This window comes from Aulonocara sp. 'chitande type north' Nkhata Bay, linkage group LG10 (assembly GCF_057382095.1).
Source record: "Aulonocara sp. 'chitande type north' Nkhata Bay isolate Kocher_YH1m ecotype deep benthic linkage group LG10, A_spYH_male_GT1.1, whole genome shotgun sequence".
NCBI lineage: Eukaryota > Metazoa > Chordata > Actinopteri > Cichliformes > Cichlidae > Aulonocara > Aulonocara sp. 'chitande type north' Nkhata Bay.
The window spans coordinates 5,487,724-5,508,356 of record NC_141353.1 but is presented as its reverse complement, the minus strand read 5'-3'; the positions used below and the strand labels follow the sequence as shown (position 1 = coordinate 5,508,356).

Below are 20,633 nucleotides of genomic sequence, written 5' to 3'. Positions count from 1 at the left end.
TCTTGCCCAGAGTCACATTTGGATGTGTATTCCTGTTTTACGTTGGTAATGGTCGTTCTCCGTGTCTCAAGTTTTCTTCGTCATCTCGTTATGTCTGTTGTTGCATCCCACCTGTTATCTGTCCCCTTGTTATTCTGTGAGTGTGTGTTGTTTCTGTCTTCCTCTGTTTTTTGTTGCATTGTCCCTCATCCTTCACAGCTGTGTGTACCCTCGCTCTGTGCCTCCCTGCTTCGAGTTTCCCAGCTATTCTATTTCTCCTTGTGATTCTGTTAGCTTTTGATTCCCCTGCTCACCTTGGTTCTGTGTATTTTGGACTTTCAGAATTAAATGCTCATTTTCAATTTGCTCTGTATTCAAGTCCACAAACAAGCTTTTACATAGCCCACAAAGAACAAAAACACTATTTTCTGATTAGTATTTTTCATTAGAAAAGCAGAACAATCTAAAATCCGAAGCGATTCTGAAGGCAGATGCAGACTGTTTCAAATCTAATATCAATAATCCATCCATCTTCATCCACTTTATCCGTGGCCGGGTTTTGAGGGCAGCAGCCTAAGCAGAGAAGCCCAGACCTCCCTCTCCCCAGCCACCTCCCCCAGCTTATCCGGGGGAACACCAAGGCGTTCCTCCGGATAAGCTGGAGCTGATTTCATATCAATAAGTGATGACAAAATATCCATGTAAAAGGAAGGAAAGTAAGGAAACACTGGAATCTAAAGCCATATTTTTGGCATATTTTGGGTTTACATTTCACCTTTTTTTTCTTATTTCCTCGAAGTAATCAACGCAAAAGGAGACAGACGTTTATTTCAAATTCACAGAACTGAAATCCTTCCTCACCACTGCAGCGGTCCAGCTGGGCGTACTGAGCTCCAGATGGACCGGGCTGGGTAATCCAGTGGCCGTCGTCTTGCTGCTCACCGCCGTGGGGTGGAACTTGTGTCTGGTTGGTGAAAGGCATGATGGAGGTGGAAGCGTAAGGAGTGGTGGAGTTGTGCTGGGCGTAGGTGAAACTGTGCAGGTCCTCGCTGGTGGCATCAATCGTGCTGTAGATGGGACCTTCGGTGGAGCCTCCCATGCTGTACTTCTCAGTCTGATTCAGGTAGTTGGAGATGCCAGCTTCTACACAGGGATGGAGGTAGGATTTAGCAAAGCTCCTGTTGTTGTAAGCACAGCATCACAAAAACAGACACTCCTACCATTGTAGTATCTCTCAGCTGTGTCGGGATTGGCCGGGCAGCAGTTGACGGCCTCTTTGCCATTGTGAACCAAGTTAGTGGTGGGCCAAGAGTCTGCCAGCCATGGGTAGTTGCCCATGTTGCCCCCAAGCACTCCTTGCCTACAGAGACACTCTGGCATTAGCTGAAGTCGTAGTGGGGCAGTACAACATCAAGTATAACTGTCCAGATGGAATTAGAGAGTGGCAGAGAAAAAGCTGCATGCATGCAGTGAGAAATGTGGTGTGAATTTAAAAAGATTCACATAATAAAATATCACAAAGTTCAGAGATATAATTCTAGAAATGTCTGTATGTCTTTGCTTAGCAACCCTATCCTACTAGTTCACACAGAAACAGCACTAGTAGGATATAAACCAGTTACCTTCCATTTAGTCCCGGTCCTTCTCCATGAGGGAAACCGACTGCAAAAGCAAGAGAGAAAGAGAGTGATGAGCAGAGGAACAGGGATTCACAAACAAATTATTCTGTTATCCTTCTTACAGATCCTTCAGTCTATATCCTATTCTAATAATGTAGAGTCAGCTGTTCTCATGTCCACCAAAAGCACAAAAAAGTGCATCTATGTTTTTATTTTTTGATTATTATAATTATGTGAGTTCATACTTAAACTTCTAGTCATGTATTAAAGCTTATACTATTGCAGTACAGAGAACAGAACCTAAATAGTAGGTATATATAAAGATTATTAAGTATTCAAGCCCAAATTTAGCCTAGGAGGGAATTACACTGAAACTATTTGTAAGTTTTTCCTTTTATTTGGCTGTACATATGTCAATGGCAGCATTCTGGATTCGACTTCCTTCATAAGTATCATCCCAGCTTCAGGTCATCTTCATCATCCTTCATCCTTACCTGCTGGTGTGTAGGCGAAGGAGGCCGTGTAGTGGCTCAGCTCCTTCCTCTTCTTGCGGCGGCAGTAGATCCAGACGCTGAAACCCATCAGGATGACCCAGCAGGCTCCTCCGATGCCTGCGATGAACGCCGGCTGCTTGACCACATCTGTAATCTGTTCAGCTAGACTCACGCTGCTCTCCTCACCACCATTGGTCTTGTCACCACTGCCTCCGCTTCCACCTGCTAATGAGGGCTGTTCAGCTGGCAGCTCTACAGGAGAAAAACAAGACCAAAGATTACTTTACCATTTTATTTTTGGCTGGTTTGTTTAGTTTTCATACTCCAAAAAATAGCAATCAGTAAACCGTGTGTGTCTTTAATAAAGTGAAACTAAACTAAACTATTAACCGTGGACATAATTACCTCTTTCCTGAATAAACCTGAAGCAGGTGATGATGACATAACCTGAGATGTAACATTAATTAGCATCTTCTAATAACAAGTTTTTGGATGTTTTAGGTATGTGATTGCTGGAGCCGCACTATGGACTTCAATATTTTCCTGCGTCCTCTGGGATTAGTGTCTACTTAATTCATCTACTTTCGCACCTTGGCCCACTTTTTATTCTCATTATTTTTGTGGACTCACTGATGAGGACGGGCACCGGCTGACTGCGAGTGCCAATCCCGGCGCTAGTCACTGCTGCCACCTCCACTTGGTAAAGCACTCCGGGCATCAGGCCCTTCAGCAACGTGGACAACGTGTTTCCATCCACTGTCTTGTTACTGTAGTATCGGGTCTGGTTGTCATCACCAGTGCTCATGCACCAAACCTGTTTGCATACAGAAAAATTTGCCATTAACTTTTTTTTAAATACTTCACATTTTAATTCAAAGATAAACTAGTTAACTACTGTCCTTTTTTGCTTAAAACTACATCAGATGTAAAGTTTTCTTTTCCCATTTATCCTGACTGAAGAAAACATCATACTCACAATCCACCAATTACCCGCTGTTTCCTTTTTATCTATATCTTATGGGATTAGCAGTGATTTCATAAGAGAACCGCCTTAACATTTGGGTCAGTGAGTACACATTTTGTGTGTAAGGCACTACTTACATGTCAGCTATGATGTTTTCTTGTGTGAAGTGTGAAGGCAGTGAACAGAGAGTGGTTACTACACATTGCAGAGGTTTTCCTGGGCAGTCACAGTGCTGCCCCCACTAAAGCTTTATTTAATTCAATTCAGTTCAATTTAATTTCTATAGCACTAAATCACAGCAGTCACTTCAAGGCACTTTGAGTGTGAGACTTGTGACTTGACTAGGCTGAGGTTTGTTTACCCTGTACTCCTGGATGATGCCATTTTGCGTGTCACTGCGTGGCGGCTCCCAGGAGACACTGATGCTGGAGCTGGAGCTGTTGCCGAGCTTCACTGTTGACACTGTAACAGCTCTGGGAGGGGCACTGGGTACTGTGAGAGGTGGGAGGAACATTTCTCTCATTTCATCAAGATGAGCAGAGTAGTTGAGCGCAGTAAATTATGAACATACACCCATATAGATACATATACATATTAGGACTGGGTATCGTCACTGATTTCTAGAATAGTTTCAATTCCGATTCACAAGGTCCCGAATCGATTCGATCCACGATTCGATTCAATTCGATTTGAGAGTCAGAAATATTATAATTCAGATCATGCATCAGTACATTTCCATATTTTTATATCTATAACAAGAAAGCTGACACTTGCGAGACTTTATCAAAGATGTGAGCATCACAGCAGATGCCTTTGTGTCAAAGTAGCTGAGGATAAAACACAGAAAAACATGAAGGCGACTTTCCTGGCCTGGGATTTTATAAAAATATTCTGCAGTAGATCAAAAACGAAAGAAAACCATTAATCAACATATGAACATTACCTGATGCTGCTGAAGTGAAGCAGAGCAAAGTTACAGAGGTTTGATTAGAGACACGGCTAAGCGTTATGAAATTTTGCATAATTTTAAAAAGTTTAAGTTTGTTCAGTAGCCTACTGAACAGTAGAAATGAGGTTTTCTTTTCGGAAGTAAAAGGAAAAAAAAACAGCGGCCAACAGCGCTGTAAACAACGGTAGACTTGTGCGTAATAAGCAAGCGAATAATGCAGAAAACAGATTTTTAGACGGGAAACTGTTCTTGAAGTACAGAGAGAGAGAGAGAGAGAGAGAGAGAGAGAGAGAGCTCTGCATGAAGTGTGATTTTATCGTGGTGGAAGCAAAACAATTTACTCATTTACTGTTTTAGTTGTTTGGTGGTTGTGGAAATTTTGTGAGGTTTAACCTAATTTATATTAAAAAAATCGATTCAGGATTTTAATGAATCGATATCATGTTATCCAAGCTAGAATCGATTTTAATCGATAAATCGATAATCAAAACCCACCCCTAATACATATGTATATGTATACAAAATAGAGCAGATATACAGGATGGAAATACAACCTGCGCTTGAAAAGGAGTGGGGAAAAAATAACACTTGTGTGCTCCTAACCCCTTCACATATTTATAGCTCAGTCATTATTAACAAATACATAAAGTAATAAAAGAGAAGACACATGTATATAAGTTAATGATGTTCCTTATTCAGGCAGGTCAATCCATAAGTGCTCATGGCACATATGCCTCCTTCCTTGTGTTTTACTCTGGAGTTTGGATCAACCAATATAAACCCCTGGCTGCCAAAACTGCAGCACACAAATTTAATGAAAACAGTGATCAGTATAGATGAACTCAAATTCCAGAGGATATAAAATTAACCTCAAAATTAGATAACATAACGGAGATTCATGTGGTGTCATACAGGCTAATGAAAATGCCGTACAGGCCCTGCAGTGTCAAAGAAAACCAAGCCCAGTTTATTAGAAACACTTTTCTTTGAAGATTTCTTGATTCATTTCTTCATTTACCAGACTTATTACCTTCTTCTGGGGTCCGGACTAGCAACGTTCTGCTATCTTTGCCCTGGAATTCATCAAAGTAGGGACGGATCTTTATCTCGTACTCTGTTCCTTTGAGTAAGCCGGTGAGGACGGTGCTGCGCTCCGAGGGGGAATTGATGTCCTGGAGGAGCCACATTCCCCCGCTGGGCCGGTAGGACAGACGGTAGCCCTGGACGTACTGAGACTGACGGTCGACCTGGAAAAAATTGAGGTCCGCATTGGGGGAAGATGAGAGAAGATGACGGAACGGCGAGATGGAGAGGAAATGGAAGATTATTTTTCTCTCTTTGCTAACCCCAAATGAATACTTGTTCCCCAAAAAGCAGGGAAATATGTGCCACTCACGTTCCAGGATACTCTAATGGAAGCTGCTGTTAGCATCACGGGGTCCTGAAGCTGAACAGCCACCTCTCCCAGCTCCCTCTGCACTTGCTTGTGGTCCACTCCCTGACCTGTAGGGCTCACATCTGAGGGAAAACACACACATAGAGTGATGCTGTCAGCGCATTAACACACAGTCACTGTTTCTAACAACTCCAGGTGTGAGTCTTGCTGTATTTGGTGAAAGGGGGGTGCAGGCTGACCTTGTGTTCTGACGGGCTCAGAGATGGGGCTTGGGTCACTCAGGCCGTAGGTGTTGACAGCACGGACGATGAACAGGTAGACGGTGTTGGGAAGAAGGCCGGTGATGGTGTGTGTCTCCATTTTAACCATGTCAGCTACAGTCTGCCATGTGCTCCCTGCTGATTGGCTGTAAAAGTACAGAAGATGAAAAAAAGTCAGATAAGCAGTGCGATATTTAGTGGCAGTATATTATTATAATCAAGAAAATGTACTCAAACTACCTAGTAGAGATGTGCACGACTAGTTGACTAGATGACTAACTGTTGCTTCTGTTGATGGTTGGTACCAGATGTACTAGTCATTTATTCTTAACATTTTAAATGATGCCCAATGTCGATAAATTGTTGCGTCCCAAATGTTACGCAGCCATCTGCGACCAGCTGCCATGGAGCTACAGCCCTGGTATTGTTGTAGAAAACCTCCATAACTCAGTTAATCTAGGTCTGATCTTTTTGTTAAGCCTATTATTGTTAGTTATTTTGAAAGCAGAGGAATAAGATCAAGTAGCGGAAATGAGCTTTCTCCGAAGGGTGGATAGGCTCTCTGTTAGCGATAAGATGAGGAGCTGAGTCATTTGGGGGGGATGGATGATTTATTGTTTTGTTATTGTTTTAGATTTGGACTTTTATTGAGGTAAAACTTGTTACAAACTGTAGAACAATGTGTATCATTCATAATGCATGGTTTTTCTGCTTCTTCATTGTCTGCTTGGTGTATAACATGCAATGTTCATAATGCACAAGATGCCACAAAGTTAAGCAGCAAAGTGTGATTAATGATTGAGGAATGTGATTTATGGTTCAATATTTTCCTTATTTAGACACTTTTTGACATTGTCCATTAAACTTTTGTCAAATCTAACTTGATATTTGTCTCTTAGTTTTGACTACACAGTTAATCTCATTTTTTTCCTTGTTTCCTTGTTAAGTTGACAAAATTAGTCACTAGGAACATCCCTAATAACTAGTAATTTAACCTCTTAAGCCCCAAGCCTACCTGATCTCCTGCCTTTTGCCCCTGTATCAGGGGGCGTTGGGGCTTAAGAGGTTAATTCAATTTTATTTAGACAGCTCCAAATCACAACAGTCGCCTCAAGGTGCTTTATATTGTAAGGTAGACCCTACAATAATACATACAGAGAAAAACCCAACAATCATATGACCTCCTATGAGCATCGAATGCCCCAGCAGCCTACACCTATTGCAGCATAACTAAGGGAGGATTCAGGGTCACCTGATCCAGCCCTAACTATATGCTTTAGCAAAAATGAAAGTTTGAAGCTTAATCTTAAAAGTAGAGATAGTTTCTGTCTCCCGAATCCAAACAGAAGAGGGGCCTGAAAACTGAAGGCCTCCTATAGTATAATTAGCTTGCATGTGCCTACTGCTCTTTGTCTCTCAGCATGACTACTCCAAAACTTCCAAACTGAACTGAATGAAAGCTCCACCTGAAAAGTGGAGCAGAGAAAATGAAGAATCTCACGACGCTGATGTGAAGATTCTTGTGAACTTGTGAAATACGTCAGTGACCTTGGCAGATGATACACTCTCTTATTGCCCGTCCAGTTATTCATGCAATAATTTTTTTGAAGAGGCTGCAACTAAAGATTATTCTGCAACCTAATTCATCTGCTGATTATTTTCTGCTTTGTTGACAAATATCCAGGGAATAAAGACCACCAGAGTCTAACCAAAAGATTAAGAAAACAAAAGTAAATCATTAATAAAATCAATCATCAATTAAAAAGGGATTTTTTTACCCACTTGTTCCACTTACTTGCTCACTTACAAAGAAATGATCAGTCTCTAACTTTTACAGTAGTTTTTTTTTTTCATTAATTGAGAAAATATCAACTAAAATTCAGGAAAAACACATTATTCCCATATTTCTCCTACAATATGAACTGAACTACAACAACAGGTAAAATAAACAACTGCTGTAAACTGATGACTAATATTCGATTGAATTATTGTATTGCATAGCATTTTCCACCATCTTAGACAGTGGCTAACAGTAGCTTAACCTTCATATTATTTTCACTATATGAACAATTTCTATATCTTCTATAACATGCTTTTTAATGTTACCGTGAGTAATTCATATTACTCAGTCATATTGTAAATCTCCTCATAATATGTTTGAAAACAAAACAGCAAATATGTAGGTCTTATCAACAAGAAGGCAGAGTGACAAGCAGCTTCAAGCTGCTTTGTAATACCGACTTGATGTGTAACCTCATAATTAACCAATGCATGGGAAGCTCTCTGGGCAAGAGCATGATCTATTTTTGGTTTCCTCTAATATTCAATTCAGTTTTATTTATATAGCGCCAACTCACAACAACAGTCGCCTCGAGGTGCTGATATTATTTATGAAACAATAGCTGAAGTTTTGCAGCTCACACAACTTTGTGCTTGAAAGATCTTCTCCCAGTGATACTATTTGTTGTCCTGATGAATAATGTAATTGGGCTTGCAAGAAGGCACAGCTGCTGACATAAAATGAGGGCATGTTGTTGGCCTTGTGGCACTGCCCCAGACAGATGCATAATTCCACCACCGCCAACCACAATCCCTCCTCCTGCTGCCTTTCTCTGTTCCTCTGTGAATTTACCATCACCTTGGCAGAGAGGCAGTCACAAAGGCCTCCTCCACCATGAACTACCTTTATGCTGAATTCTAACAATTAGACCAACGGGGAAGTGGCTCTAAAATACTGTGTGTGTGTGTGTGTGTGTGTGTGTGTGTGTGTGTGTGTGTGTGTGTATTCATATCTTTGTGGGGACCAAACATTGGAAGTTTACTATACTTGTGGGCACCAACAGCCCTTACAGAGACCAAAATCCCAGTCCTCACAAGTTTGAAGGCATTTTTGAGACTCAAAATGTGGTTTTAGTCTCAGGGTTACAGTTTGGTTATGGTTAGGTTTAGGTTTAGGAATTCATTTTTTATGGTTAGGGTTAGGGTAAGCAGCTAGGGAAAGCATTATGTCAATGAGATGTCCCCACAAGGATATGAATACACACACATGTGTGTGTGTGTCTGGATGTGTGTGTGGCGTGTGTTTGTGTGCGTGTGCGTAAGTGAGCACAACACCCTGAGTACTGGCTTCAAGGCAACTTTATGGTGGAAGAGAGTTCACACAGGTGTACAGAAGACAAAATCGATACAGCATCAGCAGGAAAATGGAAAGTGTGCCTTTGTGCATTAAATAAACCCTTTTACATACCACATATGGCATAAGCAGACATAGTAGTGCTCCTACAAACAAGCCTTATACCTCAGGCAAGGAAATGTTATTGTAAACATCCCTGTGGTCCCCTCCAGCTGCTTTAGAGAAAATCCGTTTGCTTTATTCTGAAATGTTCAGGCGTTGCCATGGGACACAGTGGACGTCTGGATCTGATTAAGCGCTGCCGGTGTCCCCAACTTTATCAAATTGGCAGGACATATTTCATTTGCCTATCTTCATCTAGAGGCTTCCTTCCGAACCACCCGCCCTGTTTAGCTAAATCTATTCTGGGTCTAATTAATCCAAGGCTGACCTCTGCTCAGGGGAAGATACCTGTAGGGTTCTGTGGAGGCCCACTCAGATTTAGATAAGCCACAAGAGAAAAGACAATATTATTTTAGGTTGTTAAGGTGTCAAGGTGTTTTTTAGCGACTTATCAGCAACTTGTCATCAAATTAATAATATTATTATTGCCAGATTATTACTCAGTTTAAGTTGGAGTCACATTAAAGAAACTAGTATTTAGTATTTCTTGGTTCCAAAAGGAGCACGGCTTCTGCAGAAAAAAATCCTAAAACTGTTAAATAAAGAAGACAAATGTAACTGCACTTGTACTTATATAGGACTTTTCTACTGTAACTGAGCACTCAAAGCATTTTTTAATTTCAAACTTCATTCACACAAACACAATGATAAAAAACGTTCTTTTCTGAAATTCACACACTCACTGATTGCTGCATCGGGGCCTACTTGAGATTCAGTATCTTGCACAAGTATACTTCGCTATACAGAGCCAGGTATCAAACCACCAACCTTCTGATTGGTAGATAACCCACTCTACATCCAGACACACAACCACAGGTGAGAAGTGCAAAAAGTATAAGAGAAATGAAGAGCTCTGGATTAACATAGCAATGTCAACTTACCTGAAGGCCTCAATGATGTAGGAGGTGACAGCGGCTCCTCCCTCGTGGGCATTGGGTTGCCAGGTCAGAGAGACACTGTTCTTGGACACATCCGTGACTATGGGCTTATGTGGCGGGCCTGGCAGCTGGAAGGGTTCAGTGGCCTGAGCTACCAACACGTCTGCGCTCTCTGAATGGAAAGGGAAGCAAACAGGAAGAAGGAGGAGTAGCAGGAAAGGTGAAAGAGAATAGTGCACATTTAATTATAACAGCTGGCTCTAGTGCTACTGTTTCATTACGTCCTCTCTGTAGTCCCACTAATGTTGACTGAGCATTAGCATCCTCATCGCCGCAGGTGGAGCTCCTCACTTCTAACAGACTTTGTGATTTTGCTGTTACACCCGAGCCAACTGTTCTGACACTAATAGTCAAATAACAGACTTAGGTGTTATCAGAGTAGCTTGTTAAGTCGTTAAAGGCTTCATTTAATGTCATATAAACAAATCTTTTACTGCTTGAAATATTTTATGTGCTAATGCCTGCTCCACTGCAGAGAAAGTAAAAAAGGGCAGAGCCACACAAAGCACTTAAATAAATGGGGTGTTTTAAGACAGATGATATCTCACATTTGCACCCCAAATTTGGTCATCAGCATATTCTCACCTTTGCTTTACCTCTCTTGTCCTTTCTCTTCACCCCAGGATTCACATGCATACAATTACTGACATTTAGATTTGCAGTTGGCTCAGGAACAGCAGGGGCTAAGTGCTTTAATTAGACCCAGCTACTTGTTTCATTTAAGCAATTACACAGACATGAGGAACACTACCTACACTCTGGCTTTTTACAGTGAAGTCACACATCCTACACTCAGTCACAGCTGATGAATTTTAAGTTGCCCACATTTAATAAGGAGACATTTAACAAGTGACAATCAGCATTACTTTTTTTAAACAGCACTTCATATACATGGACATTTTCTTTCTCGTCACATGTAGCATCTCTGTGTTATATGTAGACACTTCATAGAGCTTCCATTTGCATGTATTTAAATCACACAGAGACAATTTACCTTTGACTGTGAGCACTCCACTCCAACTCGTCTCTCCGCTAGAGCTGCTAGCCAGGCAGGTGTAAACCCCAGAGTCTGTTTCCTGGCAACAGTAAAACGTGTATCATTAGTTTATTGTGCATGCGTGTGTGTGATACTGTGGTAATGCACTCATTACCAGTGATTGAGACTAAATGTCATATCTCTCCAAACAGATTGTTTGCAGAGAGAGTGCTGAGCAGTTGGAAGTTGGTGTGGATGCAAAGCTTTTGGAGCAGGGAGATTTTATTAATGCAAAGCCAACCAGGTAACTATACCTTCAATGCACTTTCACAGTACAGAAAAATGTGCTTATTACTGTCAACTTGTAGCATCATGCAGCTCCCATTTGTGGCTATATGTCTAAGAAAGATGAACCTTCTTTTAGCTTTGTGTATATTCATCCCTAAAGACCTTTTGAAAAGTAGAATATAGAAAATTGCTACCTTCATCAATCTGCCATACAGGTGGCTTTCTCTCATTCAGACCTGGGCCACTTAGTGCCACTCTTGTTTTTATTCAGGAACCAAGAGGAACATTGGAAACCTTTCGCCCCATGTTGCTGACTCATTGTGCTTGGACAAGCTGTTGTGGTGTGCCAACATAAAAGGAGATATGAAATATACTTAAATAAACTTATCTGAAGGCACTGTTTTCAAATTCCCGGCTCTCAGCCTTTATATTACTATAAGGCTAAACTAGTTTAGTTCAACATTAGTTTATATTAGTGTTGCCACAGAACAATCTGTCATCAAAGACCTAAGAAATACTAAAATGTGATTCATCCACTATTAAGAACAACTATAAAAAGCATCTAAGTCTGTTTTCAGCTACAGTCTCATTCTGGCAGAGACAGCCTGGAGGCTAGCTTTACCCATGTGTTGTCTGTTACACTGGCTAATAATACCCAAGGCCAAGGCTGCCATTCTAGCAGACGTGCCACAGCACGTTTCCAAAGAAAGCCATACTAAACTACCCAGAGCAGATGAAGAGGGCAGCAAGTGAGACACAATAAAAGCGCAGAAAAATAAATGACGTTTCAAAATAAAACACAGCATGCCCATTAAACATGCCACTTAATTATGTTTTAGAGCAGCACCAGCACGTCCTCAAAAGTCTGCAGATGCCTCGAGTCTTTAGAGGAAGCTTCTGCCCTTTGACCAACATTCATACTAATGATGTGTTGAAAATCCAACACGATTGTTACTGTAAGTGAGACAGCCGTTACAACTTTTCCAAAATTAAGAGTACTGAGTGAGTCATAACACCAACACATTCATATGTCATGAGATTCTTGGAAGAACGCTCATGTCTGAATGCTGTGATTCTTTTAATGACATCTACTTCTGACAGCAGCACAGAGTCACTGGTGTGCTGATTGATGGAACAACTCACAGATGAAGTTTAAAGGCACATGGGCCACATGGTAATTCAGATGGAGTTCATTAGTATTGTTTAGACCTATAGTGACATCCTACAAGATTTATCATCTACAGTTCAATACCTTAAAAAAAAAATCACATTTCTGTTAAGGCACTTGAAATAATATTTACAATGTGTTTATCTTGTTCTGCTTTTATTCGTCATAACAGTATATTAAAAATCTGTTTCTCCCAGGAATCACTTACACATGACAATCTCCATTCTGATTAGGCTACCTCAACATAACATCTGTTTTAATTAACTTCTACTTCAGGGATGTTGTCAAATGCAGTTATTTTATTTTCCTCCATAAATGATAGAATCTCAGTGGACCTATCTGAAGTCAAAGCTAAAGTCAAGCTGGTGGCTTTTATGTTTCTCATCTAAGGAGGAGAGTTAAAGCAAAGGATCAAAGGACAGAATTTTAATGACCAGCTAGAGGTCTAGAAATGTCTGAGGCACCAGTCTTTCTACTCAACAGCTACTTAGCATTCTGGACAGGCTATGAGCAGATGTAATTAAGAAGTGTGTGATAAATGTGCCTGTGTGTACGAGTGTGTGTTTAGCTGAATACTATTAAGTTTTTGGAAAAGCAAGCCAAAAGCTAGGTGGGCTGTGAAATTGCTTACAAGAAGAAGCTGCTAGGGGGTCTTTCACTGTGACACTAAAGGTAGCAGCAGTTTGCAAGAGCAGTGCCTCTAAACATGCTTTTTAATTACTTAAACTTTATCCCTTCAGGTTGACCACTTATTCATTTCATTCATTCTGTTAAAAATCATCTCATATTCAGTGTTAGTGTTAAACAGTGCTAAAACATCAAGAAAGGGGTGGGAATATTTACTGTGTGTGAGCCATAACATACTGAGATGTGTACTTAAGTAAACGGAGCACCCACCACTTGGCTAATCAAATAGCATACATGCTGGTAAATAACACAAAGTCCTTCTAGATCAGAGGAATCTACATCACCAGGTGTCTTAAATTTCCCGTTAGCTCTGACACCAGGATAGGTCTGTAGCACACTACTGATGTGAATTGATTGGTGTAAGTAATAATATACTTTTGCAGCACTAGCAACAATTAAACCTATATATAAAAAAAAGCATAAAAGCATGTTTCTCCGACTCTGTTTTCATCATAAAACCTACGACACAGAGCAAACACACAGCTCCAAAAAAAAAAAAAAAGTCTTATTGATGTTGTTGTAGTTGTTACTGTGCCAAATTCCAGCTGGCTATTAGGTCATGTTAGCGCTCCTATTGGTGAAGAAAGAGTGCTTATAATGTCAGGGCTTCTTGGGCTGCAACCTCAGAAGGCAACTACCCTCTGCTCCCTTGAACTCCTTGGCGATTGTTACTGTATTGATGGGAAAGAGGTAATACGTGCTTTTATGTGAGAAAATATGTCAAACAAACTATTTGCATTAACACACATTTAAAACTCCATGTGTCACAGCTCAGTTTGCAATAAATGATGAAGACAAAAGACTGTGGTTAATATAAGTTACGCCTACGAGGCCTCCTGGCTCTATACATAATTATTTCCAGCTCTGTGTGTGTGGTTGCAGTTAGTTTTTCAGCTGCTTGCTGTGAGATGTTTCAGTAGTTCATCAATTTACATGGCAATTGATAAATCCACTGCAAACACAATTAGCCTTCCCTTACTCACTTATTCTGCCACATCAGCTCATTTTACTTGCAATGAAAACCTTTCACATTATGCAGAAGATGTGGACAGCAGAACCTCTCACACCTAATGCCTCGCTGATCACTGTGCACACGCTCAGTCCCTCTCCCCTCCTGCTCAGGGTGACTCATCTCTCCTCTTTCTAGAGGCCCTGACCTTGAGTTGACCTGTAGGCCGGCTTGTGCGTCTGTCTGAGGGGAAAAAGGGGGCCCCCAGATGGTAGCATTTGATCGGTGGATAGGGACTCCGCACAGAGGGTGGGTGGGGTAAATAGCTGGGACACCTGACTATTAATCAAGGCTGGCAGCTTTGGGCAAGCGCGCAAAACACATTTCTAAAAAATGTATGAGGCAAGAGGAGAGCAGAAGGGAGGAGCGCCAATCCTAAAGAAGGCACATGTCAATGTTTATTTTTTATGCTTTAAATAGCACATATTTGATCTTTGAGATATTTTTTTATACAATCTGCAGAAATAATCTGGCAGTCCTACAGAGCAATGTGAACATCGGTGCCTTTTTCATTTACCCTCCACCTGCACCCCATCCCAAAAGCACCAGCATGAACATCCTGCACATCAGCAGCCAGAAGGGTGATAATGATGTCAGAGCCTATTTTTGGGTGTGTGCAGAAGGAAAATCTGATTATCAACTATAACGCGTGTATGCCGGGATTTAAAGTCAACATAGGAATTTGATTTCCTGCTTTAATCTGATTACTCCCAGAAATCTGTTTAGCTGTGTCCATGTAGTCCTTCTCACACTCCCCAGGCTTTGTTGGCCTTCACCTGTTTCGCTTCCTTATTTATCTAACATTAGTAGCCCCTATAACGTACCCCACGGCCTGCTACGATTTAGCAGCGCCATACACACACACATACACGTCCCGTCTGGCCTGGGAGTCTTGGCACCAAAGTGACGGACAACGATAGAGTGTGTCTGGCAGAGATCCCAGGATAATGGCATCTCCTCATTGCCAGGGTACAAGGAACAAACAGACCATCTGTCCTACTCCAGGGGCACAGCGGAAATTGACTTATTTATACTGAGTTAAATGTCTGATTTCATTGTTTGTCCATTTTAAAGGTTATGCTTATTTTGGTATTTAATATGTTTAGACTTTAGAGCTAATTCATAGAAGAGCTTTTTAAAATGAGCATTATGAATCTTTTAAACTACCCCAGGTTTAACAACTGTCAGTGTAGATGGCAACAAAAAAAAAATCAATCACTGAAAAAGCATTGTAAACATTTGCCTTTACCTATTTTAACATATATTATTAAGAAAAAGAAAATCTGTTTCTTAGCAACTTCTTTTCATTGCTTTGACACATTGTCCACAGCCAATCCTTGTATAATAAAAAATATCACCAACAACAAAGCAGTTTAGTCCCATTATCTAAAACATCTTGATGCATGCTCAATCATCCAGGTAAGTAAATCCCCAAAGTTTGATTCTCTTCATCTGGATGCAGCGTTTTCAGTGGGAGAAACGTTTTCTCACTCATCCAGGTGACTTCTATGGGCATGGGAATTTGCATATTAATGATAATAATATAATAATGATGAAGGAAATGACCTCCCAGCCCATTGTTCCTTCAGTGGGCTGGTTTCAGTCATTATGCAAATGTACTGTTTATAAGGTTGGGGAAACCTGCAGTCAGCTGAGACTGAAGAAGTCACTTGGATGAGTAACGAAACGTTTCTCCCACTGAAAACGCTGCGTCCAGATGAAGAGAATCAAACTTTGGGGATTATCTAAAAGACTTTATTTGAATTGAATCTCTTATAATCCTATGCCATGGGTCAAATGGATGTTTAACCACAGTGTGTGTCACTTGGTTAGCCTACATGAGAAGACTTATAGCTGAGTCCCCTGAGATATACAGTGGCAGGTGCTGCAGCACCCAGAGCTGATATGTCCCCTGTTCTGTTTTTCATCATCATCATCATCATCATCATCATCATCAGTAACACGTTCCTTTCAAAACGACTGCATTTCATTTATGGGACATTTGATGGAACTGGACTATGTTGATAAAATGTGTTGACATTTGTGGCAATGAATGAAATATCTTTATAGCTGATGGATTATCAATGTAGCAATGAAGCTATGATGTAACAAATAGCATTACTTCCTGTCACAATGGCATCTTTTAAACACATTATTAGGCAGCATGTAAATAGAACAGAATGAAAAGTTATTGGGTTTTTCTGAGACACTGAGAGGGAGTATGGCTCAAAGCATGTCAAAAACTCTTGTCGGTGGTTCCAGTGTGGGTGTGGGTGGGCACCTACTGAATCCCATCTCACAACGTATGTGATCTGAATGATCTGCTACTAAAATTTTAGTGTCCAATACAAAATGTGTTTTTTTTTAAATCCAAACTTCAATGTCAAAATAATTATTTTGTCTTTGTATTTGTTGCCGAAATGTCAAGATATCTACTTTCATAAGCAAAAATCCTGGATTACTTAACCATTACTGGGTTAAACATTTACCCAGACCTTTAGTTCGTTACCAAAGACCTATAAAACATATTATATATCAGATCTACATCCTGTTTAGTGACAGCTGGGTTAAATATTCACATGCTGTCATGCTAACATAATCAAAATGAAACAACTTTCTTTTCAATGCACTTTATCGACTCTACAGGTAAATTCTCTACAAATTAATATTATAAGATGACGAGCCTGTGTACTAAATGAAAGGACGTTAGTTCACAGCAGGAGAGCTGCTTGGATGACTGTATTTTGGGATTTTTTCTACCGTCATTACAGCTCAAACCACTTGCCTGTACAGCAACACAGACGATGGATTTCGACATGACTCTGGGTCTTGATTCCTTGTGTTAGTGATGGACTCCACAAAAAAATGTATGACATCACTGACAAGGCATCTTCTTAAGTTTATGGAACAACATTTCAAAATGAATAATTTTTATGTGTAATTCTGTGATCTTGTTCCTGCAGTCTTAGGCCATAAATACCATTGGTTTTGATGTTCCAGATCAAAATGAATTGAAGTCTGATGAGAACTTCAACATGCTGTCTGACAGCTTCAAATGAGTTCCAAAGGCTGAGCACTTCCAAGATGGTGCTCTCAGCTGTCAAGACATTTCCTTTTATTCCACCATGACACAAATGCATCTTAAAATGTACTTTAGGCCTCTGAGTCTCAGCTATTTCTGCTTCTATCCTCTCCCTCACCCCTGTTTCTCAGTTTCTAGCCCTCTCTTTTATTCATCCAGTCCTCACTTGTACTGATGCATTGAGGATTTAATTACAAGTCTCAGCGATCGTTAATCATTGAGAACCCACAATCAATTAATGCGCACGCCTCCTCGAGTCTCTTCGAGGCTGCGGTGACCTCAGGTGCTGCTTCGTACCCAGGAGGGAATTCTGGGCAGAATAGATTTCATTAGCATGGAGTAAGACGGCGCTAACGACCGCTAATGGCCTCACACGCTCATTGTTATGTTGATCACACCTCAATGTTCCCCACCTCTCCTCCGCTCATAAAAACTCATCGTCTGAGTCAACCGTAAAATTGTCCTCTGTTTAAATGCTTCATACTTTCCTGGAATTAAAGCTGTTGTTTTATCTCTTGGATTAGGTTTATCTTCTGTAAACTACATCATGTTTGATGTGCTAATACTGATACATGCAGACAGTGGATACATTTTAATGAGTGTGGTGGGATTACAGGGACTATAAAATACACACTGCTGAATGTCATCATAGAAAAGCCGCGAGTTTAAAAAGCAAACGGCTTCGTTAACATGGGATTGGAAAAAAATGAAACGCACTATATTTGCATTGTTATTAAACAGCAAATGAATGTAAGAGTATGAGTCTTATTCCAGTACCTGGAGGTTGGTGATCTGAAAAGTTCCATTTTCCATCAAGCTGATTCGACCATCATTTCCCAGGATCCTTTGGCCATCTTTTTCCCATTGTATGCTGGGCATGGGGTTGCCCATGATGTGACAGTGTAACTGAGCCATGGATCCAGGAGCTAATGTGTGATTGGCTGGTCCTTGGCGGATGATGGGAGGGACCCGGTCTGAAGGTGCTGTAGGAACATAGAACATTCACATAAGGATGGGATTTGAACCAAAGGTGATTACTTCACTGTACTGAAGCGTTTGCACCACTACACTTTATCTAGCATAAATGCAAATGATCAAAAGCCTAGAAAGTATTCGAAAGGACGCAAACATCTAAATCATTTTATATGTAATGACACCTAAGATTTTGCTCCCTGGGTAAAATGCTCAATTTAACAGAAGAAAAAGTATTTTTATAGGTCTGTAAAAATAATTCCAGAGGGATTTTTTAAAAGTTAAACACTTGATTTCAAATTGCGGACACAGTTGCTTGACTGACAGGTGAAAGCTTATAAAGCCGGCTAGAACTTAACCTCTTGACCATGTTTGTGGTATTGGTGCCTTCAATTTCACAATTTCCCCTGGTTTTTCTGTGTGATACTTAATATAACCAATAATTAGCGGGTATTTCATCAGGCCAATAGTCTATCAATCCAGTTTATTAATTTATTAACCTAGCTTCACTTCTTGCACCAAAAACCACAATATTATAGCAGTTGAAACTTCAGAAAACAAACTTCATAAACTGTCCCACTGCCTACCATCACGAAAGTAGCAGAAAGTTTATTGTCATTATTCAAAGGATCTTTGTGATCTATCACTGTCTGTCTCTGTGTTCTGCAGAAAGTAGAAATCTACAGATAGTCATGTCTAAGACAATGAGACGGACATATAAGTTTGTTTCAGTGTTCAATAAAACTACTATAATTACTGGTGTTGCAAGCTCTTTATACTTTTACGTGTAGAGGATCTGTGAAAGAACAATCTTTTGACGGAGCCTTTCAAAAAGTAAAAATTACTATTCTCAGATGTCCAAATAATTTTGATGCGTTGCCAGACTCGTCCAACAACACACCAAATCAACAAACAACAAATATTACAGAGATTTCAAACAGTATTATTATTATTTACTTGTCAAGAGGTTACTATGACGACATTATTAGTAAATGTTGAGTTTTGGGTCTAGAGTCTTTGTTAGATTTGTGGCAATTCGACAAGAAAAAGTTTCCAGAACCACACACAGTACTGCAGTTTAGTAGTAAACTAAGGTGAATCCACACTTTTCATTGGCTTCATCATCATCACCATTGACACAAGAGACTGGTATAGATCTTCTAAGCAGCAAGACAAACAAACACAACTATTGAAATTTCCAAAGATGCCATTACATTAAAAATAAAAATTAGATCTAATTTTGCTTTAGATAGCTTAAATTTTTTGCTTAAATTTTTTCCAAGTAATCTGATGTGACATTATATGGGGTTTTTCATCAGAAAGAATCAGAAAGACTTTATTTATCCCCAAGAGGCAATTAAGGCACTGTGAGAATGGTGAAGCAGTTGTTTGCACTATCACCTGACAACATGAGAGTTCCTGGTTTTAGGCTGGCTGGCTCTATTCAGAGTCTGTGTGTTCCGATCCTGGGTCATTTGACCCAGCACTTTGAGTTTTATTCTATTTTGATGTTCATCAGCTTATCTAAGTTCATTTCTATTTTGCCCGATGTTGCCCTGCCATACTTTATTGCTTATTAGATTCTCCTTGTGTCTTCACCCCTGTGTTTAAGTCTCCCTCGCCCTTCATGTGTTTAAGTCTCCCTCGCCCTTCATGTGTTTCATGTCTGCGTGTCCTATGTTGTCAAGCTCGTAATGGCATGTCTGCATCTCATTATGCTTCCCGTTTTATTCTGAAGAGGGCTGGTGTTCCATGTTCATTGTGTTTGGTTTCACTTCCCCTGTAGTGTCATTATATTTATTCTAATCAGCTGTTTCCCCATGTGTTTCCACTTCCCCTGATCACCTCCTGTGTGCATTTAATCTGTGTGTTTTCATTCATTCCTTGTCTGTTGGTCTGTTGAGTTCATGTCATGTTTCCATGCCTCCATGTTTCCAGGTTTTCATCATGTTCAGGGTTTTATGTTCTTGGTCTCTTGTGTTTAGCATTTAGTTTCTCACAGTTTAGCTCTAATTAGTTTTGCCTTAGTGTTAATCTGTCTTTTTTTTTGTACCTTTTTCCCAGCCACAAATAAACGGATCGCCCTTTGTTAAATTATAGATTCGCTCTAAATGTCTGCATTTAGGTCCTCCTCCTCTCTCCACACAGTCTGCCAGTGCAAACTGTGACACCCTATGCCAACATGATTTCTCTGATCTGATAACCTGATAAGCTTTTTGAAAACAGATAAAGTTTGGAATAGTGAATATGCAGGATATTGTCACAGGCTAACACAGAATTATGATTCTCAATAATGGACAATGCATGTTGTCTCTTATTTGATATGAATTCTTTCAAAATAAATGTAACATCAAATATTGTCATTTAAAGGTGACCTTCGACCAGGAGAAAATGCCTCATCAACAGGGTTTGTCTTCGTTTATATTACAGTGCCAGCTGTAGGTGATATTTCTCTCTGAGGTCTACTTTGGTTTCTGAAAGCAGTTATAATGAAACCAAAGTCACAGAGAAAAACACACTAAAGTCAAGCGTGTGTAATCTCGGGGTTACAGATGTT

General features: G+C 40.2%; 1 protein-coding gene across 4 annotated transcripts in view; it reads right to left on the bottom strand.

Annotated features, from left to right (window-relative positions):
- Positions 1 to 20,633, bottom strand: part of robo3 (roundabout, axon guidance receptor, homolog 3 (Drosophila)) — a 172,167-nt gene that overhangs the window by 7,461 nt on the left and 144,073 nt on the right. For all 4 annotated transcript variants that reach the window (XM_086307900.1, XM_086307897.1, XM_086307898.1 and 1 more), the window contains exons 9-20: positions 17,882 to 18,087; positions 10,889 to 10,970; positions 9,838 to 10,006; positions 5,641 to 5,807; positions 5,402 to 5,523; positions 5,036 to 5,252; positions 3,418 to 3,548; positions 2,723 to 2,906; positions 2,093 to 2,344; positions 1,602 to 1,641; positions 1,200 to 1,339; positions 841 to 1,122 (exon numbers count right to left, since the gene is read on the bottom strand). In XM_086307900.1, coding sequence (XP_086164026.1) covers positions 841 to 1,122; positions 1,200 to 1,339; positions 1,602 to 1,641; positions 2,093 to 2,344; positions 2,723 to 2,906; positions 3,418 to 3,548; positions 5,036 to 5,252; positions 5,402 to 5,523; positions 5,641 to 5,807; positions 9,838 to 10,006; positions 10,889 to 10,970; positions 17,882 to 18,087 — 1,992 coding nt within the window. The remainder of the gene's footprint in view (positions 1 to 840; positions 1,123 to 1,199; positions 1,340 to 1,601; positions 1,642 to 2,092; positions 2,345 to 2,722; positions 2,907 to 3,417; positions 3,549 to 5,035; positions 5,253 to 5,401; positions 5,524 to 5,640; positions 5,808 to 9,837; positions 10,007 to 10,888; positions 10,971 to 17,881; positions 18,088 to 20,633) is intronic.